Source organism: Alosa pseudoharengus, unplaced genomic scaffold (assembly GCF_046254945.1).
Source record: "Alosa pseudoharengus isolate Yale_2024_CS ecotype anadromous, Long Island Sound unplaced genomic scaffold, YU_APseudo_1.1 YU_APseudo_1.1_scf_1, whole genome shotgun sequence".
Lineage (NCBI taxonomy): Eukaryota > Metazoa > Chordata > Actinopteri > Clupeiformes > Clupeidae > Alosa > Alosa pseudoharengus.
Window position 1 is genome coordinate 44,585,753 of NW_027468564.1, and position 27,805 is coordinate 44,613,557.

The 27,805-nt window shown below is 44.2% G+C and overlaps 1 protein-coding gene across 7 annotated transcripts in view; it reads right to left on the minus strand.

Moving 5' to 3' along the window:
- pnpla6 (patatin-like phospholipase domain containing 6) overlaps nt 1-19,801 on the minus strand; it is a 50,362-nt gene extending 30,561 nt beyond the window's left edge. For 5 of the 7 annotated variants that reach the window (XM_076289946.1, XM_076289947.1, XM_076289944.1 and 2 more), the window contains exons 1-17: nt 19,759-19,801; nt 13,943-14,031; nt 10,075-10,134; nt 8,689-8,776; nt 8,448-8,530; nt 7,940-8,031; nt 7,582-7,722; nt 6,914-7,073; nt 5,495-5,575; nt 4,880-5,008; nt 4,656-4,736; nt 3,865-3,997; nt 3,229-3,303; nt 2,770-2,870; nt 2,159-2,341; nt 1,297-1,374; nt 533-738 (exon numbers count right to left, since the gene is read on the minus strand). In XM_076289946.1, the coding sequence (XP_076146061.1) occupies nt 533-738; nt 1,297-1,374; nt 2,159-2,341; nt 2,770-2,870; nt 3,229-3,303; nt 3,865-3,997; nt 4,656-4,736; nt 4,880-5,008; nt 5,495-5,575; nt 6,914-7,073; nt 7,582-7,722; nt 7,940-8,031; nt 8,448-8,530; nt 8,689-8,776; nt 10,075-10,134; nt 13,943-13,987 (1,736 nt within the window). In that variant the 5' untranslated portion in view covers nt 13,988-14,031; nt 19,759-19,801. The remainder of the gene's footprint in view (nt 1-532; nt 739-1,296; nt 1,375-2,158; nt 2,342-2,769; nt 2,871-3,228; nt 3,304-3,864; nt 3,998-4,655; nt 4,737-4,879; nt 5,009-5,494; nt 5,576-6,913; nt 7,074-7,581; nt 7,723-7,939; nt 8,032-8,447; nt 8,531-8,688; nt 8,777-10,074; nt 10,135-13,942; nt 14,032-19,758) is intronic. The other 2 variants (XM_076289951.1, XM_076289945.1) reach the window with 2 other exon arrangements.
- Nucleotides 19,802-27,805: the final 8,004 nt, after the last annotated feature.

A 27,805-nucleotide genomic window follows, 5' to 3' on the forward strand; every position in this document is an offset into this window, starting at 1 on the left:
TTTTTACTGAGCATTACAGCCTGAGCTCCCCTGCATCTGTGAGCCTGTTTACACCTCACTCCCCCGGGGGCTATGGCTTTATTACTCTGAGATATTTTCATGCCCAGGCAAGACTGTGTATGATTCACATCCAACGTCAACTCACTGACATCAAAAGCAAAATATCACTGCAGCTCCTGATTTCAGGCAGGAGGTTATCAGATAGTATGGCTGCACAATTCGTGGAAAATATCTAATTGTGATTTTTTTCTATCAGATATTGGGATTGTGATCAGTGTAGCTACGGATTTCAGGCAGGAAAGGGGAGGTTATCAAACACGGAAGTAATTTTTTTCCCCCCAAATTGTTCTGGAACGTCAGGCCTTAGACCAATAAACAGAATAGAAGATGAATTCCTTGACTCTCGAAAAAGGGTGTTGACCGGTGTACGAGCATTACGCCTGCATTCTGCGCAACAGTGTTCTAGAGTGAACAAACTCCGGAATCCTATTTAGGAGGCAGCTCGATTCTGGCAAGGAGGCGGAAAACTCACTCGTAGAAGTCAGACTTGGAGATCTTGAGGAAGGTGCAGTCGCGCACGGCCTTGATGGTGAATATGAGCGGCTCGCCGGTCAGCACGGCCAGCTGGCCGACCATCTCGCCGGGCTGCGTCACAAACAGACACACCGCCTCCTGCTTGTCAATCATCCGCTGGTACGCGTGCAGGCAGCCTGACAGAACAAAGTGCAGACTCCCGTCCTGTGTGGAGGGAGAGAGAGAGAGAGGAGGGAGAGAGATAGAGGAAGAGGAAAAGAACAAGAGAGAGAGAGAGGGAGAGGAAAAGAACAAGAGAGAGAGAGAGGGAGAGGAAAAGAACAAGAGAGAGAGAGAGGGAGAGGAAAAGAACGAGAGAAAGAGAAAGTGAGAGAGAGAGAGAGAGAGAGGAAGGAGAGAGAGGGAGAGGAAAACAATGAGAGAGAGAGAGAGAGAGAGAGAGAGAGAGAGAGAGAGAGAGAGAGAGAGAGAGAGAGAGAATAGAGACGAGAATAGGTGAAAGGGAAGGCATGATAGAGGGCAGTTGTGAGGAGAGGGAGTAAAATAAAGGGTGAGAGAGTTTGTAAATAAACCACAGATGAAACAGAGATACAGTGCAAAGAGCATAGAGGGAGAGAGAGAGAGTGTGAGAGAGATAGAGAAAGAGAAATGGTTTAACAGAAGAGATCAGTGTCGACCTCTATAATACATAACATACATAGTAGAGGTTTAACTGAAACATTGGGTCATCAAATCAGTGGGGACGGCTCTGGAAGAGGATACCTGATCTCCCTGTCTGGCCAGCACTGCCCCCGCTTTGGCATGATGCAGAGTCACTCGGCCATTCAACAACGCAGGGTCCTGAGAGAGAGAGAGAGAGAGAGAGAGAGAGAGAGAGAGAGAGAGAGAGAGAGAGAGAGAGAGAGAGAGAGAGAAGGAAGATGGTCAACGGTGCAGAGGGACAGAGATAGACAGGGTGGGGAAAGAAAAAAAAAGTAAGAGAATGTGAGTGAGGAAAGGGACCTATTACGAAACAGAAATTGCAACTCATCAGCAACCACACGCAACTGCAAACCGATCTTGTGAAAAGACGAACCCTTAACCCGGTTGGCTCTCTAGATAAAAGCTGCATATTGACACACAGTGACTGCACAATCAGTGTCAAACATTAACAATTATTTTACTGCTCTTCAGAATGAAGCCGAAAGTTCCATTAACATGAAGGTCATAATCATGATGATCGTATAATTTTGCAAGTAGTCCTTTCACTTATCGCAATGGAACGTCATTGAAAGTGAAAGTCAGCAAGTAATACGTTGCTATGCAACATCTGAAACTCTGAAGTTATATTTTTTTTCTCAAAACGGTAACAAAAGAATTTAAAAAGATTCCTCTGTATGAGGTTTCTTTTCTCGTTTTGGCAAATAGCCGTATACTAAGCGGGATAATGTATTGTCTGCTTCGTGTCGGGGTCCTGTGTCGGGACTTCTTTACTGATAATGACTAGTGGACAATACATTATCCTTAACCCAAAAATTTGGCAATATGTAACAATCAGACTATGGATGCACTATGGAATGCTGTTTTCATTGTAACACCTTCATAGTGAATGGGTCTGTTTGTGAGCCGTGCCTAGCAGTCGTACCTCGATCTTCATGAGTTTGAGGATCTCCTTCTGCGCCTCCTCAAACAGGGCGGCGTTGGGTCGGCCCGGCAGCGGCCCGTAGACGCTCTCCAGACTGCCCTCCTCCTCGGGGTAGAGGTAGACTCCGGACGGCACCTCGTCCACGGTCACCGACTTCCTCTCCTTCTGTTCCTGGGACACAGACTGCAGAGCAAACACACACACGCACACATTAATTACTGCACTAGTATGCAATGCAGTGAAGAAGTTTTTTTTTTTTTTAAAGTATATTTTTAGGGCTTTTTGCCTTTATTATGATAGGACAGTGAAGACAGACAGGAAGTGAATGGGAGAGAGAGATGGGGTGGGATCGGGAAATGACCGCAGGTCGTATTCGAACCTGGGTCCCCGTGGGCACTCGGACCCGTATATGGTACGGGCGCTGTAGCCTGCTGCGCCACAACGCCCCCCAGAAGTTTCTAATTATATAAGAGTATAATTCATTATTATAAATTATAATAGTACATAATTATAAATAGTAATGACAGCGATAATAATCATATACATCATGAACTACGCAATAGGAGTCAGCATAAGAGTGGGGGACATTCTGAAGCAGAAGTGGAACTGACTCGTGTGAAGGTTGGTGGAGTGTTGCCATCCTCTGCAGACACAGAGATGCGACCACGCTCGTAGGCCATGTCAAAGTCTGACCGCAGGCCCTTCTGAATGCCTGCATATAATAGAGAGAGAGAGTAAGTGAGTGAAAGAGAGAGGGAGAGAGAAGCAGAGAGAGAGAAAGAGATTGAGGTATGACAATCAGTACACACCCTAAACGTCCCCAACCCCTACATTTATTACTTCTACATACTGTGCAACCAGCAGTTGAGATTATAGGGTTCTCAACACACACACACACACACACACACACACACACACACACACACACACACACACACACACACACACACACACACACACACACACACACACACACACACACACACACACACACACACACACACACACACACACACACACACACACACACACACACACACACACACACACACACACACACACACACTTACCAGCGATATCTACAGGCATGGAAATTGCACGACTGAGTGTTGGCACTGTAGATCCCTCTTTCCCCTGCTCACCTCCTGGGAACAGAGCACACAAACACACACATACATGACTATGCATAAACACGCAAAACACATACACAAGTCTTATACAAAGTCACATGACTCAGGAACTAGGAATGCTCTGGGGACCTACTCTAAGCAGTACCACATGCATTTCCCATGAAATGACAAGCTATAATTCTGGAACACATATGCTGTAAGTGTATCTGACAAGGCAGTTATGAGCATCCCATGGTCATAACATTTCACATCAGATATCCAAGCATTTTTAGCTCAGTTCAGAAGTTCAGTCAAGTCAAGTCCTATTTCAATTTCCATTCAAGTTGTGGAGGTCAGTTCACCACAGCAATAGTATGGAAGTGGAAGACCGCCCCAAGACCCCCAACACACACACACACACACACACACACACACACACACACACACACACACACACACACACACACACACACACACACACACACACACACACACACACACACACACACACACACACACACAGACAGACAGACAGAGAGAGAAAAACTCCATCTGGTCCATCAGCACTAGACTGCGCTGGTGTTGCAGGGTCCTCACCTGTGGCCTCCCTGACGGCGGCCTCGCGGTGCTCCTCGGTGACGGTGAGGCTGCCGAAGCGTTTGCCGTGCCGCACGGGGCTGGTGCGCGTGGGGTGCGGGGAGAGAGGCAGCAGACGCGAGGGCTGCATTTCCTGTGGGGAGAGAGAGAGAGAGAGAGAGAGAGAGAGAGAGAAAGAGAGAGAGAGACAGACAAAGATTCAACTGTTACTGACTTGTATTTACTGATATGTGTGTGTTTCTAGTTTTAAGTTTGCTCCTCAAGAGATAATACTGCAATAGCACATTCATGCAAATATGCTGCTACTTTACATTGGCTGGGAGGGAGAGAGATAAAGAGATAAAGAGAGTATTGACAGTATATGAGTGTCATATTTGTCATGCCAATAAAGCACCATTTGGAATTGAAACATTGAGATACAGAGGGCCGTGGAGGGACGCAAGCTGACCGAGGCCCATTCCAGCCGCCTGAGCTCACCAGCAGATCGGACACTGACTGGGTGGAGCTCGGATACATGACGTAGGCCTAGTGCTGTGTCAATACATGCTTTCATTATTCATTATTACAACTAGTGTGTGTGTGTGTGTGTGTGTGAAAAAGATCTTTTTGTGTGTGTGTGTAAGTGTAAGATCTTTTTTGCGAGCGTGCATGCGCGCGAGGTGAATCACAAATCAAGTGATTCAGTGTCCCATTGGTCCTTTTTGTGGGACTATGTTTATGTGATATTTTGTGTGTGTGTGTGTGTGTGTGTGTGTGTGTGTGTGTGTGTGTGTGTGTGTGTGTAGACTTACATGGCTAAAGAGTTCATTAGTTAGACCCAAGTAGTTGTGCAGGGCCATCACCGTCACTCTCTGGAGGCGAACCATGATGATCTGCACAGGAGAGAGATGAAGCGGTCAACATACAGACAGACACACTAATGAGGACATGCCTGCGCGCGCACACACACACACACACACACACACACACACACACACACACACACACACACAGACACCTAAATACAGATACCTACCTGCACGACGCGCACCAGGCTCTCGGGGTACTTCTCAAAGATGGAGAGGAAGGCTTCAACAGGCAGCCGCAACACAGTGGACACTTCAGCCGCCCGCGCCGACACCGTACGGTACGGCTTCTGATGGCCCTGAGGTGGACACACAAAACAACACAATTACACACGTGCGCGTACACACACCACACACACAACAATCAATACTAAAAGAATAACAAACACTTGCACACACACACACACACGTGCGCTTTGTATTTTACTCCAAATGTGCATGTGGCATTTCTTATCACGCTGTGCTGATGGCTGTTTTGCAATCTGTTTGTAGTATGCGCACACACACACACTCACACACACACACTCACACACACACACTCACAAACACACACACACACTTGCATAATTGCAATAAGCCCTGAGACTGGATGAGTCATCGCTCGTAAAAGCCTTTATGGGAGCTGGAGGAACGAAGTGAATGAGTGAGTCAGAGCCCCGGAGAGGTCATGTGGAACAGGAAGTAGTGACTGATGAATGGCCGGCAGGAAATGACACGCTCGTCTGCTACACATTCGGGGTCTCTAACACACACACAGACACACACAGACACTATTAGTGACTTACGGTGATGACGTCCAGGATGCTGAGCAGGCTGTGCACGCTGTCTCCAGGGTACACCTCTTTTACCACACCGTCCTTCCCATCCTGTGGAGGCAGTCAACAAGTTTATCAAACACACACAAACAAACAAACATATTGCTAAAATAAACACAAATGAGATGGGGGGGCAATTTTTTTCTGTGATCCTACGGTTGCCGAGTGACATTAGAATGAGTTGACGGTCATATTCAAATTTGCAGTAATCTTTTAATGTTTTCCAGAGCTGTATATCTGTAACACGCAAACACTCATCCACACCTTAGTGCTGGCACTCCACGTCCACCTGTCCAATCAGTGCCGACATGGCGCTCTACTCTCTCAGAGGGAGAGTCGCGGTACTCCACCTCCGTTCTAAACCCACATCTCCTTTGCACCATTTCTGCCGTATTTGTTTTCATGTCGGCAGCAAAGAGGCTTACCTCTCGCCAAACATTAATAGCTCATAATCAGGCACAACGGTTGTAATCTGGCATTAATGAAAAGGTAGCCGCTAATCCACAAGGTGAACAGCCTCGCGGTTACATAGCGCTGTTGAGTTCACGGACTCACTAGGTCTTACACGAGTCAAACACGGTGTGCCATTTGTTGACACGGAATGAATAATTTACAACTCATGTATAACGACTCACTCAACTCACTCATCTGGTCCTTATTGTCAGATTTATATACCTAGGCAAAATTTTAATCTTTCCCTGTCATTTTATAACTAATTTTATCTTTCCCTGTTATTTTATTCTGTTACCAAGAATTGAACGTTTTATTACTTCAACATTACGCATGTGTAATTTGTGCTTCACACAGTATCTGGGCCGTTGTTTTCCGAAAAGTGCTGAGTACAAGAAGTGGCCCCCTTCCATAAAAAAGGTGCTGATTCAGCACAATGCAAATTACACTCGCTTACACAAATTAGCCTAAATTACCTTAAGTTGTCCTACAAAAGAAGGCAGTTTAAGCTCATATTAACCACAGCCATTTTCAGTTTTAAGATGTAAAGTTATCAAGATGTGGCGCTCAGCATTCCTAATTATTTCCACCATCCATGACTAAGAGTTCGGTCAGATTACTAAAGCAGGAATTCAGTTTTTTTTTTTTAAACCTAGGGTTTATTTTTAGATGATAACGAGTCTAAATTTCTCCTTTAATACTTTTAAATCGCAATTAAAAACTGCTGTCTGCATATGTGATACCAGTACTGGCAAATTTGCACACACAGACACACACACACACACACACACACACACACACACACACACACACACAGACACACACAGACACACACAGACACACACAGACACACACAGACACACACAGACACACAGACACACACAGACACACACAGACACACACAGACACACACAGACTCTCCCCACAGGTGCTCCCCACCTGTCCGGTAAGGCAGAGTTCCAGCTTGCCGTCCTGCACCACGTAGATGCTGCTGTCGGGCTGTCCGGGCCTGAAGACGTACTCGCCCTGCTGGAACTGCAGGAACACCATGTGCTTGCACAGCTCCAGAAACAACGGCTTCTCGAAGTGGCCCAGCACCCTGCACAGGGATAATACGCAATCAATCAATCAATCTTTATTTTTAAAGTGGCTTTTATGCAAAATATTTGCAATTATGCAATATTACCACGCTAGGTAGAAGTACTCCCAAGTGCTATTGCGCCACACATTGTAGTTCTCCTGTTTATTCGCTTGGAAAATCGTCACGTTTCATGTTGTGTGGCCGTAGACATTTCTATCAACTACTCGTGCAACTGTATTTAAGTCGGGAAAACGTGGATGTTTTTGATTACTTCTACGGCTGGCTACTTCAAAGCCCGCTAGCATAGCAACATGCTAACACATTCGCGCCACGCACCAGAGCGTTTGAGTGCACGTACCGACACGGGAGAGGTATGACAACTTGTGAAAGTTAAGGTAAGAACATATATTACTACTGACATTGGGTGGCGTGTTCCTTTAAGGGACTTATGTTTCATGTGTCTGGGATCTTGAACTGTACAGGGGCAAATTAAGGAGAGGTTCCATTTGGACACATACACACTTACCGGACATTTTTGAGCATGTAGAGCACCTCTGAGGGGAGGTGCGAGTTGGCCACGTCAAACTCTGTGAGGTCGGCCTCCAGCACTGATGGAGGAGGCTCCTTCATCTGAAGAATGGGCACTTCCTTTTTAAAACGCAGGATCCTAGGAGAGTGAGAGTGAGAGTGAGAGTGAGAGTGAGAGTGAGAGTGAGAGAGAGAGAGAGACAGACACAGAGAGAGATGAGAGAGAGAGAGAAGACAACATTTTTGGTATTTTTATTGAGCAGGTGTGGTGTGGAGTGGAGAGCCTCGGGCTCTTTCCAGCAGCTCTAAAAAAAACATGTGCTGGTGGTTTGGGGCATGCTGGGGAGGACTCGTACTTTTTGGCAATGTTGAGCATCTTCTGTTTCTTTTTGAGGCGGGGGCGTGAGGACGATGCTGTCCCCACCAGAGATGAGGTAGACTGGGACACCTGAGGGAGAGAGGGAGGGAGAGAGAGAGGGGGAGAGAGAGAGAGAGAGAGGGGGAGAGAGAGAGAGAGGGGGAAGAGAGAGAGAGAAGCTTAACACACCTTTATTAGAACAATATTGGATATTTAAATACTACAGAATAAAACTATTGTCAAGTGCACCTCCATATTTTAAAAACAACCTGCCCATCCTCCCCACCCTCACAGAGCAAGCCCCCCCCCCCCCCCCCCCCAGCCCCCCCCCCCCCCCCGACACACACACACACACACCCTTAAGAGAGGGAGAAATAGATAGATAGAGAGAGAAAGGCATAGTTCAGTTGGGTATAATTCTGTCAGTTTGTCTGTCTCAGAGACAAACACAAATGATTTCCAGGCTGAAACTACAGGAAATCCATATTCCGGTTTATGGCACTTACTTTCCGCATGATCTTGCGTCCATAGAACATGACTTTGTCCCTTTTCCGGAAACGGTATTTGGGGGCTTCCTGGGATTCTAAGTCTAAAAGAGAGTCAAATGTTTTTGGCACATAATGTTACTGTTGAAGAACACATAGGCAGGCCTACAACTGGCACCAGTAAGTGTGTTTAAATTCGGTCTAATGAACAAATTGATGGAAAGCATGAAAAAAACATTTAAACAAGTTCTCGAGGACTCACTTCGAAGCTTTATCCTGCGCATCACGAAGAAGATCAGGATGGCAATGAGAATGATGGCGATGCCAGCGCCAATCACAATGCCTAACATCTGTATGGGTACAAAGCACAGGGAAGACACAGGAAGCAGGTTACATTAGGTTACCTCAAACTGTAGAGATGGCACAGGGGAGTGAGATGTAATTCAACAGAATCACGTGTGAATCAATTGTGAGACAATTCAACAGAATCACATGTGAATCAATTGTGAGAAAATTCAACAGAATCACGTGTGAATCAATTGTGAGACAATTCAACAGAATCACGTCAACATAACTAACTTAAGGGTTTAGTCAGCGATCGTAGACCATTTCAAGCCTGTAATATATATATTTTTTTTTTTGTCACATTCAGCAACATCTCCTCACGACCACTAGCTGCCTGTTCCGTGAGTACACAAAAAAACTCCATTGTAGGCAGCCTAGGTACTGAAAACTGGAAACAAACTGGGGCCTGTCCCCCCAAACAAAAACAAAACCCTGCGTGGAACTTCTCTGGGAATACTGAAGGGAGGGGTGAGCTACTGTACCTCCCTGGTCTGGCTTGTTTGGTTGTTGGATAAAATATAACATCCATTGTTTTGGACAGAAACATCTGCTAATAAATTTCAATATAAACACAAACATAAACAAACAAAACGTCCTGCGTAATCGCTGACTGCGCCTTTAAAAGGTGCTACGTTGAGGTCAGTAGGCTTCCAGTTGTCTTCAACACAGCCACACTGCACTTTTCCATTGACTGGCATTGTATTTATTACAACTTGTACCAGCTCAACAATAAGTTGGTACGCTTTGGCATCACAAACAGACCAGTCAAAACAAACAGACCTACACACTTGCAACCAAACACTGCAACCACCAGAGTTGTACAGCTCCAGCTACAAGTCCAGCTTCAGACAGTAAAAGGTCTACCATGTATTAGTTCTACCTGTGCAGGTGATTTCACTAATTAGCTGATTTACCTGGCTGAGGAGCTGTGCTAATCAGAATATGCTGAGTTAGTGAATGGTTGGAGCAAATATATGGTAGAAGTTTTACTTTCTGAAGCCGGACTTTTATTTTATTTATTTGTTTATTTATTAGGACAATGCTCATTAATTAACAGACAAGCGGTAAATAAGCCGGAGTTATTTTGTGAGTGCTAATTTACACCTCTTGGAACCACTGCAAATTGTAGGCCTTCCCTAACAAGAAATGTTGTGCGCTTTCCTGGGCTGCAGTGGCCACACTAAAACTCAAGAACTGCTTGTTTGCTTTGTTGTTGTTTGTGTTAATGCCCTCGAGGCGCGTGGGAACCGTGACACACATGGTTTCATTCTCACAGGAAGGCATAAAAACATGCCGGACTGACCATGCTGGTCTGTAGTTGGTCCTCCACAAAGGTCTTGATGTTGCTAAAGTTGCCGTCCTGCTGAGAGAGAGAGAGAGAGAGAGAGAGAGAGAGAGAGAGAGAGAGAGAGAGAGAGAGAGAGAGAGAGAGAGAGAGAGAGAGAGAGAGAGAGAGAGAGAGAGAGAGAGAGAGAGAGAGAGAGAGATAGAGAGATCCATTTATTTCATACTTTGGGAAGCAATTCCTTCTTTTTTATATTTTTGTTTTTCTCTAATCATTATTTAACATATGATTATACATATTATTATTATTATTATTATTATTATTTATAATCATATGTTATTACTATTATAACATTGCCTTAATTGATAATTGAGAGCGAAAGAGCCAGAGTGCGCAAGAGAGAGAGGGAGGGAGGGAGGGAGAGAGAGAGAGGGAGGGAGAGGGAGGGAGAGCATCAGGAGAATAAGCAGGATTATTATGAGCCAGAGAAAATTATTGTTGAGTCAGAGGACTATGGAGACAGGGGGAGAAAGGAATGCACTGGAGGGAGGAGAGAGAGAAAGAGAGAGAGAGAGAAAGAGAGAAAGAGAGAGAGAGTGTGAGAGAGGGAGAGAGAGAGAGAGAGAGAGAGACTGGCGAAGCAGAGATAGAGAAGGAGAGATTGTGTGAGAATGAGAGAACAAGAGAACTAGCGCCAGAGAGGCAGTGACCGAGCCGAGGAGAAAAGAGCAAGAAGACGGGTGCAACGGGAAACCATGACAACCCCATCTGTTCTGAGTCACACATGCATCTGAAAAGACGTGATATCGAGCAGATGAGAAATGCAGTATTCTCGCCTGTCCAACATCTCTCCCTTTATCTTCTCACTCATACCCCCCCCCCCCCCCAAAAAAAAGCACCAATTACATAATCTGTGCTCGACTCATTCCTTGTTCACTTTTCCCCTCTTCTCTTCAAACGCTCCTACATTATCTGTCTGTCATGGCTTTCCTGCAATCGAAAACTCCTCTTACTCAACAGACTTTCTAGAGTAGCATGACAAAACGTTGTTACCTCACCAAAAGAATTTCAGCGACATTGCACTAGGTGCACATCTTGTTTCGATTAGTTTGTTAATCGGTCACTCCTCAATATTTTGTATATAGGGTAGCAACGCCTGCTTTCTATTATGAGTGGGCAAGTTAAATTTCCGATTTCTCAATCTTGTTTGTTTACCAGCAACAGCCTAATATTGAAAGTCGGAGTGCAAGGTAGGAAAAGGAACTGAAACTCACACACAAACACTCTAAAAGGAGCTATTACATCACACATGACACACACACACACACTCTCTCTCTTAAGGGAGCTATAACATATCATATCACACACACACACACACACACACACAGACACACACACACACACACACACACACTCTGTCTCTAAAGGGAGCTATAACATATCACACACACACACACACACACACACACACACACACACACACTCTCTCTCTAAAGGGAGCTATAACATCACACAGGCCACAAACAGACAGGGCCTCCTGGTGCCACTGGGACTGTAGGGGTCGGGTGCACCACAGCTCACGAGAGGAACACGAGAGCTCACGAGAGGAACAGAGGAGCAGAGAGAAAGCAGAAGAAATCTGCCTGGCCTGGTCTGCCTGGGTATGCCCGTGCTGGTCAGCTGAAACGTGACACAATCTGGCTCACGTCAGCTGACCACAGCACAGCACAGCAGTGCACTGTAGGCAGGACAAAAGCCCTCTCTAGTCTGGCTATGAATGTGAGCTGAAGACAGACGGCCAGGAAGACGGGAAAGCAGATAAAGAGATGGAGGAAAGTGGACTGAGCGAAGGAGGGAGAGTAAAATGGAGTGAGGGAGAGAAGAAGACAGGGAAAGTGAGTGAGTGAGTGAGAGAGAGAGAGGGTGAGAGATTAATGAGAGAGAGAGGGAGCAAGACAAAGAGATGAAGAGAGGGAGAGACAGCGAGAGGCAGAGAGAGAGAGAGAGAGAGAGAGAGAGAGAGAGAGAGAGAGAGAAAGAGATGAAGAGAGGGAGAGACAGCGAGAGGCAGAGAGAGAGAGAGAGAGAGAGAGAGAGAGAAAGAGAAAGAGAGATTGTACAAGAAGAAAAGCCTTGGGAGATTAACCTCCACCCTTAGCAAAGACAAAGGCGAGCGGCAAGCAAGTCTTAACATCCATATGAGATAAGCATGTTTATGAGGATGCAATGGAGGGTGGAGGAAAGGGCAGAAGGTGACAGTGAAACTGATCCTGGATCAGATACAGTGTTTACCATAAGGCGTGACAACATGCTCCGCCCAGTAAATCCCACATTAGATGCCATATCAGAACTACTCAGCACTTCAAAATCACTCAGTAGTCATCCACAGCTAGGTGAAAAAGCATTCTAATCACAATGGCAAAAGAAGGCGCCAGTAGCCAAGATAGTGACTGCCATCAATGACAAGCAGAAACGGCAAGGACAGGGCTAGCAGCTACGGTAACAGCTAGGCTAACTGTAGAAAGAGGACGGTTTGAAGAGAGACTAGCGAGGGACTGCAGTAGAGAGAATGGGACAGAGGCCAGCGGGGAGGAGGAGATGGATGGATGGATGGATGGATGGATGGATGGATGGATGGATGGAGGCCAGTTGTGTTAGGAGGGGAGAGTGAAATACAGGCAGGCTAGCAGTGGTGGATTTGGGTGGGGGTGAGACGGGGTGGGCTTGGATGAGGTTTTGGATGAGGGCATTTTAGCAGAGACTGATGTGGAGGGAGGGGGTGTAGAAGGACATGGAGAGGGAAGATGGTGGGAAGATAAAACAAACAAACAAACAAACAAACACGTAATATTACATTTTTAGCTTTTTTTTTTTAATTACGAAACTAGACACTCTAACACACCTTATATGTGAATTTGGGAACTCTGTGATGAATGGAAATGAAATATATGACGATCGAAAACTCATGAAAACGCACAATCTGGACATTTTATCTGGACATTTTATCATAACTCGGTTGCCGCTTTGTGTCGAATCAGTGACGCATGCACGTCAGGTCAAAACCAGGCCATATTCCTGGGTCTATCACTAGGTGGCAGTCTCGCCAGGTCTCGCTGATCACTTCCCGGAAAGTTTACACAAACAAAAGACGTTATATCTCCATTTCTAGAAAAAAACAGCGATTTTGATGAAAACTAGCCACTGTTTAGCTTGGGATTTCTCAGGAACAGAGGCGTGTAGAAATACACGGTTTGCCCCCACCGAGAGCTTGAAGACTCACCTTTTAATCGAGCCATTGTATGTGTTCATAGCTATAACACAGAATATGCTGTGGCTGTACAAAAATCATCAACAATGGTCTAGATTGCTGGCACTCTAGGACAAAGCTCCCGAAAACAGCTTGGCATTCAATGAGTTAAACTGTGACCTGCAGGGCCATTAAAGAATCATCCCGTAGGGGTCCAGTTATGGTCTGATTCAGTTGTCCTGTGGGCTATGTGCGGTGCAAGGTCTTGTTTATGTTCTGTAGCATTGCATCTCTAAGATAAGAGCGTGATAGGATTCCATTCCACATAACAAGGCTATAGGCCTATAGGAATGTATGCTGTAGCCGCCACTAATCTCAACCAAGGTTGCATCCTAGACAAAGCAACAGCTAACCTTATCATGTTTGTTATGCATCACATCGGAATTCTCCTTTTGAACCATAATGCAATCTTACGGCTGGGCAAAGTCAAGCATTAAATCTAGCTACTTAATCTCAATTGACATTTAGGCATAATTTGAAGACATTAGGAAAGTTAAAAGGTAAGGAAGAAGGTAAGTAGTAAATAGGTAAGTGGGGGTCGGTGGTGGGGGGGGGTTGGGGGCATGGCCGAATTCTCACCTCTGGTGGTTCAGGGGACTCTTGTCCCGAAGTGCTCTGTCCCATTCTAACCACGCCACCGCGTCACAGGGCTGGTCCATCAAACAAGGCTGCAACACAACAAGGCAGGAGGGCAGTCATGCACGTGCAGCTGCCATGCTGGACACACACACACACACACACACACACACTTACACACGCACGCACGCAATCAGTCGGACACACACCTATAAACAAACACACAACCCGTCACATAGCAGAATTCAGAGACTGCTTAACCAGTGAACCAAAACATTGACAGGCATTCCCTCTCACATACAGAGAATGTTTTCATCACGGGCAAACCATTAGAGGCGTAAGACGTAGTCGAAGACGAAGTGCAGAATTAGGCGACACAAACAACAACCACAAATCACTTAGGCAGAAACACGCACAAAGCTCCTGCCTGTCTGTCCTGTCTTCCTGTTTTGAAACTTTAGTGTCAGTGTTTCGTACAAACTTCACTCACACACACACACACCTACCTACACACACACACCTACACACACACACACCTACACACACACACCTACACACGCACACACCTACACGCACACACCTACACGCACACACACCTACACACACACACCTACACACACACACACCTACAGACTAGGGGTGTCACGATTCTCTAAATCCTCGATTCGATGTAATTTTCGATTTTAAAGTCACGATTCGATTAGATTTTCGATCTTTTTAAAATATTAATATTAATGCATTCCTTATATGTTATTTACTCTTTTTGGCCTTTTCCTTTTCTGTTTCGGGGGGCTTTTATTTTGAAACCGCTTTGAAACCGTTCCAACCGCGAGGTTGTAATGTAAACAGAACTAACATTAGGCTAAAACAGACGTGAACATATGAAATGAAACAACACAGAATGTTAATTTGATTGTTTCAGCACACTCCAAGGAGACCCAAGGTTAGTGTTCATGGAATATGTACTTATCAATGTGCATTTTAAGCCTTAAAGTAACTTTGGACTGTAATTAGATCATCTTTTCACTTGCTAAGTTGAGTAGGCTAAGTTAATTTTAATTGACGTGAATGAACAAATACTTCCACACCGGTGATTTCAAAGTAGCAAGTTGATGTGTAGGCCTATATTTTAACTGGCTGTAGCCTAAAATTAGAGGAGTGACGCTGCAGTTCAGCAGGTGCATGTGTTTGTGCTTCTTGGCATACATGCTGGACGTGACATTGGGGGTGTGGCTGCATCGTCGATTCTACTTTTAAGTTCGAAGTTCGAGATTGAGATGTCATTTCGATCGATTTCGAAATAAAATCGAAATCGTGACACCCTTACTACAGACACACACCTACACGCACACGCATACACACACACACCTACACACACACGCCTGGGAAACTACCCTTTGACCCGGCTACAGAGTCCACCAGTGCTGTCTACACTCTGTACGCTCCTTCTCTGACGGCAACTCTCAAGCCTGCATGGAGCCACCAGCCAATGGGGACTCTCGAACCAGAACATGAAGGTAGCCTCCACCCTCCTATAGCTGACCTCGGCCTAAATTAAAATCAGCCTATGAATTTGTGCAGTACTCAGTTTAATAATATGCAAATCCCTGCCACCAGACAGCCTGACAACAGTAAACCAAGCACGCCAGAGAGATGTTATCTGACAACAACATCCAGTGGACGTCCAATGTGCATCCAACAGGCCATTATACCAAGTCCTCAAACTGAATAGCAGGTCATAAAACGGACCATCTAGGAACCTGAAGGTAAAAGCCAAATAACCATTAGGGAACTTTGTGTAACAATGAATAACTTCCCTTGCTTTATTTATTCAGGTGGGACATTAAAAAAAACACCCCATGAGAGGCTTATCATAAGTAAATAAAGTAAGAGTTTATATAGCCTAGCACATTTTTCATGCACAGAGTGGAACACTACTACTATATAGAACCCACTTATTGACTTATTTTATTTGGCTGACGCGTTTATCCAAAGTGAGGTATATGTCAATTATTACAAGGGCCAGTCTCCCCAGAGCAACTAGCAGCTGGGAATTGAACCCACAACTTTTCTGGCAATGCTAGTCCAGCTCCTTAACCACTATGCTACCACCACCATGCTAACACAAAGCGCAACACAAAGCGCTTTACACAAAGAACATGCCAAAGACAAGCCTAACTCTAAATCCATAAATTAAAATAATTGGTTGGTTATAAAAAAAACAGCCAAAATGTCCATGGACAATGATGCTACATGAACCACAACAAAATAATGTGAAATTCCTTTAGAAAATAATCTGTGGACTCTAGTCATGCGGGTCTAGTGATAAAGTCTCAACACACAGCTTTGCTGGTGAAAGCCCATCCCCCCCATGACAGGATGTGTCAGTCATCTTCAAAACACTTGCAGATAGGCCTAACACTCACTCACAACACAACTCACTACATCACCTGCACACACAGGCCCATCCTCAACAGGCCCATCCTCAACACACACACACACACACACACACACACACACACACACACACACACACACACACACACACACACACACACACACACACACACACACACACACACACACACACACACACACACACACACACACACACACACACACACACACACACACACACACACACACACACACACACACACACACACACACACACAATGTTGACAGAAGGCGATAAATGCTAAATCTCTGTTAAGTTCCCTCATGAGTTCAATTATGTCAAGTGTTCATAGTTTTATTGTGGATGAGAGCAAAACGTGAGGCATCCAAGTTCACCCATCCTCACTAATCAGTTTTTAGAAGCATTATTCTCACTTCAGTTCACCCATCCTCACTAATCAGTTTTTAGAAGCGTTATTCTCACTTCAGTTCACCAGTTAACAGGCTAAGCATGCTAAACTGTGGCATCATACACCATACACACACACAAATACAAAACCAGGCACCATCAACACACAGACTCACCATGAGCTCACATTTTCTCACAGACACACACACACACACACACACACTAGCCCCAACAGATCCATCTTTACACCCACGCACACATATATTATCCCCCCATGCACTGTACAAACACACAGCCTACAATCCAAACCCAGATGGCCTTGCAGCAACCCCCCAGCCCTCCTCTCAGCATCTGGCTGCTGGACATGATCCTCTTTGCTCTCCTCACCCCCTCCTCATATTGCCCATTTGCTCTCCTGCTGTGTGATGATGCCTGACCGACATATCTCCCACTAACTCTCTCTCTCTCTCTCTCTCTCTCTATCTCTCCATCCATCCATCCATCCATCCCAGCCTGAGTGTCTTAGCCTTTCTTTCATCTTTAGGAAGCATAATGTGTGGCAAGAGATCAGGGCATAACTTAACCAAAAGAAAGCTTGGTAACTTCAAAACATGGGTAAGCCCACAGCCAACACAGTGTTTCCCATACATTGACTTAGTGTATTTGTGGCGGCCCACCACAATATCAACATTGACCGGCACCACAAAATAATTTTCCAGGTTGTACTAAATTGTGCTTAAATCTGGTTAGCATCTCACAACCACGCTGTGCTAATTTGTTAAAAACTGTTGTATTCAAGTTAATTCTGCAAACCAACCACCACAAATGGAATTAAATGCTGTGGGAAACAGTGCAACAACCCCCCCCCCCCTCCACACCCCATACCGCCCAATATCCAAACGCAGTCGCCCACAGTTCTGAAAAGCCACCATATTGACGCTCATCGCAGCCCTTTCACCCTCCTCTATGGTGCCATGAGAGGCCCTAATGCAGGAGTCCGACACACACACTGCAGTCGGGCTGAAATACAGCCAGCGTGTGGCTGGCCGCTAATGTGGAGTCAGGTTACAGAGCTGCGCCTCTTTGGGGGCGGCTCATCCACCCACCGCTGCCTGGGCTGCTGACTGATGATGAGCTGCTGCCATCTGAACTGTACAGCACAGGACAGCACAGCACAGCACAGCACAGCACTCTGTAAGCAGTAGGCACAACAACAGGAGAACAAGCCCCCTCCCCTCCCCTCCCCTCCCTGCACACACACACACACACACACACACACACACACACCGCTATTCAGTCTACCAGCATCCACAACAAAGAGGAGAAGCAAAAACAGGGAGTCAAATGTGTGGGATAACACACACACACACACACACACACACACACACACACACACACACACACACACACACACACACACACACACACAGACACAGACACATACACAGACAAAGAGTTTTTGTGGCAGGATACACATAGAAGTGAACAAACACAAACAACAGTCAGGCTATCAGTAATTTTGATAAGATTTCAGCATGATCGCTAACATTCTTGTAGATCAGTTCAGCCAGACCTTTTAGGCCTACCATTTCCACTAAGTACTATGGGAGTTGGGGGCTAATGAGATTGTTTGTAACAAGAACTTCCCCAAGGAATCTGATGAAACATCTGTGTTTAGTCTCTGACTGTGCAAATGTGCTGAATTGATTTCTCCCTTCTGTGCTCATAATGTAGCCCTACTGTCACACCAAGCACCTCCCTGTGAATTGTCCCGCATTGTTCTCCCAAAACAATACAATCAGTGTCTCCCTGCATTATGACAGAGATATGCACAAGCTACAACCCCTTACTCCTCTGTCTCACACACACACACACACACACACACACACACACGGTTTGTAACTTTGTACTAGGAATGGCCATGCTGTGTATGTTGAAATATGACTTTTAATCCCCACCACCAAGCTCTGACAAAAAGTTAATAGCCCCAAGTCAAATGTCACAATTGTGCCCCAGCTTGAGAATATCTAGCTTCAGGTTTAGGGTTTGTCTGGTCAGCCGAAAGTGAAGTCTTCCATAACTAGAACTTTTCCAAAATCACTTCATTTATTTTGCCTCGTACAGCATAAATCATATTTTGATGTCTCCATCTGACTAGTTAGATAATAAAATCTTAGAACGGAGCAGAGGAATGAACACACCTCCACAACGGAAAAGTCTAAACGTGAACAGTCCTAAATATTATCTCATTTTGACGGGTATGGGTATGGTTCTGACATGCCTGAACTAATCCATCCATCGATACTTCCCTGCACCAAAACGCTATGTAACGACAGGTATCGTAACGTTAATAACTTTCAATGGTAACTACCACTGTTAGGCTACATTTATGTTAGCTATCCATAAGCTGTAATATGTCTCTTATTCAAATTTGTATTAACGTTACGGTTGAGAGCAAAACGCCGTGTGTCCCTCCTTATATCCGTCCCCGTTATCACAAATATGTTTCAAAACAACATTAACTTCTCTTCGGTTTACCAGCTAACAGGCTAATATGCATGCTAAACTGTCTAGGTTAGCTTGATCCACGCAACAAAAACATGAACACAGAGCAAAGGACAATTATGCTGAACGGGTAACGTTACACCTGCGTCGCCAACTCCGTTATTCTGCATCAGACACAGCCGACTTCCCTCAAATAGTAGATACCGTTAACTTCAAATCGATGCTATTGTATTTCGACCCCATGCAGGGACTAACGTTAAGTTAACGTTAATGTGGCAAGATACACACATCTTGCATTGCATCTCTCGCTAACGTTAACGTACCCTCTATATCGCTAGCTAGGTTAGGTTAGCATGCTAGCAAATTTACACTCATTCATAGAAATCAGACTACGGGATGGACGAACGGCGGTGACAACTACCCAAACTCGTGTCCTGTCCAAGAGAATACAGTATTTATTTGAAGGACACATGTCATATTAAATGTGATTGAGGATTTCGCCGCTTACCTCACCTGACCTCCGATGTTCTCAAACTCTTCTGTCAAACAACATATACCGGATATATGCCTTAGAAAAGCTCCACCCACTATGTGCTAAGATCTCACGATAACCAATTGAATTTAAGACAATGGCTACATGTAACCAATCCTCTCTCTCAGACTAAAATCATTTGCTGAACGCCCATACAGTAAGATAGCCTAACTTTTTTTTTTCTAATCGATAAGCGTTTTTGGTAATCTTTGGTAATAATAACCAGTGGGACGACATCGATGTCACATTGTAGATGATGCACTCACAGACCATTGTGAGAAGAAAAAAAAGACTTGTCTCTGACTTTGCGGAGGACATGGATGAGGTGAACAAGTTGTAAACCTAGCCTACTACTACTACCCCTGGTACCCCCCCCCCCCCCTCCTCTGTTAGAAAATGCAATCTCCATACGCTGATTAATGATGCCGTCTTCCAAAACAATAGGCCTTAGGCTACCTATTAACCAGACTTACGCTATTTGTCAGATTGCGAACATTTATCTAAGAATAAAAACGTTAGGCCTACTTAACAGTTTAAGCCTATAACAGGTATTGTCAATGTCTTTGATGCTGATTGAATTTCCTGAAATCAAAATAGCCTATAGTTTCCCCTCGAATATTACAAAGTTGTAAGTAGGCCTATAGATTAAATCACAGACATGTTATCTTAGATGCTCGCATGGCCTTATCAAAGTAATGCCTTTTCCATGGACAGTAAAAGGCCTTTTCATGCCTCAGCAGCCGTCTACAGATATGTTGAGCGACAAGACATTCTAAACAAAATGTGTTGGCGCCATCTACTGATCTAATGTTTGACTAACTTGTGTGAAAGGACGGTGATTCTAATTTTCACAACCTCACAGTAGGCCTATCAGCACGATATGCTGCTGCATTGGTTACATTTCACCCAATTGACTTAATTCAAAGTTTCATAAAATGTTACTGTTATTTATTTTTTTAACCAAACTTAAATAAGGATTTTACTGTATGAAGTTGCCTACATTTTGTTATGTAGGCAATCAGTATGGTAAGAGTCAAAGCCCTTGTCAAACCCTGTAATGATAAAGTAACCTTACATAAGTTTCTATATTAACATAAAGTCCATAACGGAGTCCCACAGACTTGTAGACAGTAGACTAGATCAGTTGGCCTATGTAGTCTGAGCGAATTAGGGTTGAAGGTGGCAGTAAATAGAGCGAAAACAAATTTGGTATCAAGGTGCCTACAATGCCAATCCTTAAGGGCTTTCTTTTGTACCACAATACAATGGATATTGGGCCAAAATGATATGTTGGAACATTGTGATATTAGGCAATATCTCCCAAGCTGGTTAGAGGAACTTTATCAAACTTGGTATATTTACTCATTATAAGCAAAGTCCTTTTAGGCAAGTCCCTCCACTCGGCGGCCATATAGCAACGCTTTTTGGGCACTCATCGGGCATCCTATTCAGCAGAAATGCGCGTGCGCAAGGCTTCACGACACCAGCCGTGGCCTACTGGTTAGCGCTTCGGACTTGTAACCGGAGGGTTGCCGGTTCAAACCCCGACCAGTAGGCACGGCTGAAGTGCCCTTGAGCAAGGCACCTAACCCCTCACTGCTCCCCGAACGCCACTGTTGTTGCAGGCAGCTCACTGTGCCGGGATTAGTGTGTGCTTCACTTCACTGTGTGCTGAGTGTGTTTCACTAATTCACGGATTGGGATAAATGCAGAGACCAAATTTCCCTCACAGGATCAAAAGAGTATATATACTATACAATCTTGCTCCAGCGGCGAGTTCACAACATATGATTGGGAAGATGTCTTCACAACACAACATATGATTGGCTCAATGTATTCACATCACACCACATGATTGGCTCAATGTATTTACATGTCAACGTTTTGCCGAGGAAGGGGTGGGATATGTGTAGACAACGGCCATATTGGCGTTACAAATTAACCCCATGCATTTCTATGGAGTATTTTTTGAGTGCTGTGTCTCCTCATTAGAAAGTCTCTGTTATAAGGGATTGATTAACTGATTAGGTGTTCAAGGTCTTGAGGTCAAAGGTCAAGGTCACATGAGGTCATACTCAAAATATAGTGTTGGTGTGATATCTCCCAACCAGATTGAAGGATCTTCATGAAACCAATACAGTTAATAAAGCCTACATGCACTGATTAGGGACTGTACGATATTTACCGGGGGGGGGGAGGGCCGGTCGTCAGGGGGGAAGGGCCTAAGAGAATTTTTTAAGCCTCAGGGGAAGGCCCAGGAGAAATTGTTTGGCCTGGGGGGAGGGCCGAGGAAAACTATTTTTACCTGATCCATGATATTTTTTTCCCCTGATCAATGATCCGTTTTCGATATTTTAAAAGGTTTGTAGGCCAAAACATGATTCACGTCTCTTTGACAGAGTGGGCGAGTCCAAAAAGTCGCAACCCTACCTGAATCTCCCACAACTCCCCTCGTTGCAGGTCACCCGCGGTTATGAGTCATAAACCAAATATTTTAATGATATTCGGGTCATTTGCGGGCGGGTCAGTTAAAATTAATTAAATATATATTTTCTACAAGTAGGCCTACTTAAAATATCACGAGAAGGCTAGCATCAATGCAGTAAAGCATCAATACAGTAAGTCAACAGTAAAGAAGCTGAAGACGCGAGTTAAAACTAGATGTACCGCAGAGCGGTACAAAATATGACCACCGCCCAGTCCAGCACATTTTTTCCACAAAAATAAATCACGCTGAAAGGCCTATATGATTCTAACTGTCTCACTAAATTGCATTAGCCACACTCAATTCTCACTGGTATCTGCTAGACAACAAGTACCAAAACATAATTAGTTCATAGATTCCACATGTAAAATTAATTTTATACAACCCCACCCCCATCTTGCCTGTTCATAATTCTGAGAAATTCTTGTGTGCGTGTACACGTTTATGTTTATGTGTGTGGGTGTGTGTGTGTGTGTGTGTGTGCGTGCTTGTGTGTTTGCCTGCGTATGTGTGTTTGTGCATGTGCATGCATGCATACATATGTCTACTGTGTGAGTATGTGTCATACGTATGATTACTGTGAATGTATGTGTGTGCGTGTGTATCTGTTTATGCACCTGTGTGCACATGAAATGGGTTAACATGACCCCTGGAGGCAAACATACGGAAAAAATCGGTCATCCTAGGCCCTACGGTTCTCAAGATATTCACAGAAAACTGTGTCTGCCCTACCCTCCTTTCGGGGGGTCCAGTCCAGCGGGGGGGCTACAGATCAAAACGAAAAATGATGGTTCCATGCTATCCATGTGGAGTTACATGCCCACCAAGTTTCGTGTACCCCGGTCTTTCAGTGTCCTGGGAATCCTTGTTGGTGTACGGTCACTAAATGTACACATAAATTATTTTATTGTAAGGCCCCCCATGAACGAAAGTTCACAAAACTTGGCATGCATTCGGAGGGTGTCATAATGATCCTACACTTTCAATTTTGTGCAGTTTTGACCATGTCAGCCAGAGATATTGTGATGAAAACACCTAATTTTTTGCTTTTTAATTTCTAACTAGGTGGCGCTATACATGAAATAAGTGGTAATGGGATGGGTTGGCATGGCCCCTTGAGATCAACATACAAAAAAAAGGTGGACCTCCTAGGCCCTACGGTTCTTGAGATATTCACAGAAAACTGTCTCCGGCCACCTACAGGCCAGTTGGTGTATAGTAACATAAATTAATTTATTGTGTGGCCCCCCATTAACGGAATTCCACGAAACTTGGCGTGCATTCAGAGGGTGTCAAAATGATCCTACACTTCCAATTTTGTGCAGTTTTGACTATGTTAGGTCACAGATACCTGCGATTACAATACCTCATTTTTACTTTTTTGTGTTTAACTAGGTGGCGCTATACATGAAATGAGTGGTTATGGAATGGGTTGACATGGCCCCTTGAGATCAACATACAAAAAAAAAATGGTCCTCCTAAACCTTACGGTTCTCGAGATATTCACAGAAAACTGTGTCTGCCCTACCCTCCTTTCGGGGGGTGCAGTCCAGCGGGGGGGCTACAGATCAAAACGAAAAACAATGGTTCCATGCTATCCATATGGGGTTACATGCCCACCAAGTTTCGTCTACCCTGGTCTTTCAGTGTCCCGGGAATCATTGACGGAAATTTGGACATGCGAAAAAGAAGAAAAAAAAAAGAAATCTGACTAAACCTATTTGACCGCCGCTTCGCTGCGCGTCCCGGGACACTGAAAGACCGGGGTACACGAAACTTGTTGGGCATGTAACCCATTTCATGTGCACACATGTGCACAGATACACACACACACACATACATTCACAGTAATCATACGTATGACACAAACTCACACAGTAGACATATGTACGCTTGCATGCACAGGCACATACGCAGGCACAAACACAAGCACACACGCACACACACACACACACACACACACACACTCACACACACACACACACACACATAACATAAACATAACACAAACAATCAAGAATTTCTCAGTATTATAAACAGGCTAGATGGAGGTGGGGTTGTATAAAATGAATTTTACATGTAAAATCTATGAACTAATCATGTTTTGGTACTTGTTGTCTAGCAGATACCAGTGAGAATTGAGTGTGGATAATGCAATTTAGTGAGACAGTTAGAATCATATAGGCCTTTCAGCATGATTTGTTTTTGTGGAAAAAATGTGCTGGACTGGGCGGCGGTCATATTTTGTACCGCTCTGCGGTACATCTAGTTACGTTAACGTTTTGACCAGCAATGTATCTCTCTTGCCTACCTTGCCTCCCCATTTCTATTTTTGAAAGAAGTATGTCCATGGTGAAATCTTATCCTAGTGTTCTAATCCTTGGTGGTTGCGTGCGTGCTTGCGTTGTTATTCTCATTCTCTCTCCTGCGCAAACATTATGTCCTGCATGCCTGCGTGTAGTTCTAGGCTACTGCATAAAGTTTCGCAAATAAATTAGTTTGTTTTACAGAAATGGACTACTGCATGCAGGCTATAACCGGGTCGGATCGCAGGTCGGGTATAATTATGACCGCCGCGCAGCGAAGCGGCGGTCATATAGGTTTAGTCAGATTTTTTTTTTTTTTTTTTTTTTTTTTTTTTTTTTTTTCGCATGTCCAAATTTCTGTCAATGATTCCCGGGACACTGAAAGACCGGGGTAGACGAAACTTGGTGGGCATGTAACCCCATATGGATAGCATGGAACCATCGTTTTTCGTTTTGATCTGTAGCCCCCCCGCTGGACTGCACCCCCCGAAAGGAGGGTAGGGCAGACACAGTTTTCTGTGAATATCTCGAGAACCGTAAGGTTTAGGAGGACCATTTTTTTTTTGTATGTTGATCTCAAGGGGCCATGTCAACCCATTCCATAACCACTCATTTCATGTATAGCGCCACCTAGTTAAACACAAAAAAGTAAAAATGAGGTGTTGTAATTGAAGGTATCTGTGACCTAACAAAGTCAAAACTGTACAAAATTGGAAGTGTAGGATCATTATGACACCCTCTGAATGCACGCCAAGTTTCGTGGAATTCCGTTCATGGGGGGCCACACAATAAATTAATTTATGTTACTATACACCAACTGGCCTGTAGGTGGCCGGAGACAGTTTTCTGTGAATATCTCGAGAACCGTAGGGCCTAGGAGGTCCACCTTTTTTTTGTATGTTGATCTCAAGGGGCCATGTCAACCCATCCCATTACCACTTATTTCATGTATAGCGCCACCTAGTTAAAAATTAAAAAGCAAAAAATTAGGTGTTTTCATCACAATATCTCTGGCTGACATGGTCAAAACTGCACGAAATTGAAAGTGTAGGATCATTATGACACCCTCCGAATGCATGCCAAGTTTTGTGTACTTTCGTTCATGGGGGGCCTTACAATAAAACAATTTATGTGTACATTTAGTGACGTACACCAACAAGGATTCCCGGGACACTGAAAGACCGGGGTACACAAAACTTGGTGGGCATGTACCCCCACATGGATAGCATGGAACTGTCATTTTTCGTTTTGATCTGTAGCCCCCCCGCTGGACTGGACCCCCCGAAAGGAGGGTAGGCCAGACACAGTTCTCTGTGAATATCTTGAGAACTGTAGGGCCTAGGATGACCATTTTTTCCGTATATTTGCCTCCAGGGGTCATGTTAACCCAGTTCATGTGCACACATGTGCACAAACAGATACACACACACACACACATTCACAGTAATCATACGTATGACCAGGGCCGGCCCGAGGCATAAGCGAACTAAGCGGCTGCTTGGGGCCTCCTGGCCACCAGGGGGCCCCCAATCGAGTTTCTTTTTTTTTTTTTTACATAATAAATAACGTAAACAAGTGACATCAATGAATGAATAAATGAAACAATTATCATTCAAATCAAGAAAATTATGAGTTCATGATCAATATGCCTGCCTACTGCTACTGTGTCTGCCAGCCTTTGAGTCACGCGCATAAAGTGCTAGACACCTCAGGTGCATATACAATTCGTGCAGACACTGCATCAAGTTCAACAATCGGAAGAGACGGTAATGTTAAGACAAGTCACAAAAAAGGACGTATCTCTCTGGTGCCGAAAACAGAACGAAGAAAATGACAGAGGAGGAGAAAAACGAGCAAGATACAGGTATGTTTTGCATGATTATTTACAGTATGTTTTGTGCTTGAGGTAGCTAGCTAGCTGTCATGATCGATCTAATATAAGCCATCACCAGAGCTAAATCTCCGCCATCAACAGAGAAATGTCTCCCATTAATATATATTTATCTAGATGTATTTCAGATGTCAAGGATATTGGGATTGTTTTGGATGTTCAATCAAGCATGTACCCTTGCTCTAGGTGGGCTTATTATGTCGTAAATTAAAGTTAGCTAGCTGACTGAAGTGGACATTAGCACTACAGTAGCTACATGAAAACGTAGCTGAAGGCAAATTTACCACAGAGGGATTGTTTCTGATTTCGTACCTGAAAGTGTTGATAGTTTATTACTGCTCTATAATATGTGACATAGTGGTAAGTCTGATAGCAACAACAGACTAAGCCCAGGCTCCCAGTCCCAACCCAACCCACTGACTAACGCGACTCTGGGCATCGGTAACGTTCCAGCTTCATAGGCAAAGATGGAGCAGCAGTGCGCTCTGCTCTAAGATCTTTGGAGAGAGATGGTAGTGTTTGAGAAAATATACCATGTTGGGTGGGGAGACTTCTGTGATGAAAATAAACTTACATTTGATTAAGATAGTGGCAAGTGATGTAGCGGTGCTACCCTAATATTTAGGCTGCAGTAGATCACCATGTTAAGCGTTCACCATACTGCAATTAAGTATACTCTTTTGATTATGCCTCATTTGCCAATAGAATATGAATTGTTACATGTGGAATTGCTTGTTATTTGAGTGAAGTAATGATAGCAAAATAAACTCATTCTGCTCGATCAACTATGCACTTATGCAATATTTTTTTTTTTCAGAGACACTGTTGAAGTCCTTTGGAGCACATCTCTACCTCTACCTAACTCTACCTACCAGAAGGTGAGGTTTTCTTGATGGCAAATGGTTACATAGCCTGTTAATATGACACGACACATTTAACATTGTTTTTTTTTTTTATTTATTTATGTATTTATTTAATCATTGCAGGTTCGTCCACTGCAGAGTTGCAGATGCCTAAAAACCAGGAACGAAGTAGGAATAATTATCTATTTTTTGGGACATTTTATTTTTGATTATTAATGTTTGTCTATTTTGTTTTTATTTTGTAGTTGAAAATTGCTCATTTAATGCACATTTGCGGATTTGTTCAGCAAATCTGTTGAAAAACAAGTCATTAAACTGATGTACTTGTTTACAACAAATACAAATGCTGTTGTATTTTGTTATTTGTCAATTCAACTTCAGTAAACCACCCTTAGTGCTTCACTTTGAATATGAATGTTTCAAATAAATCTGTGATTTTAGTACCCTCTAAGATTAAAAGGTGACAGGGTTGGTGTAA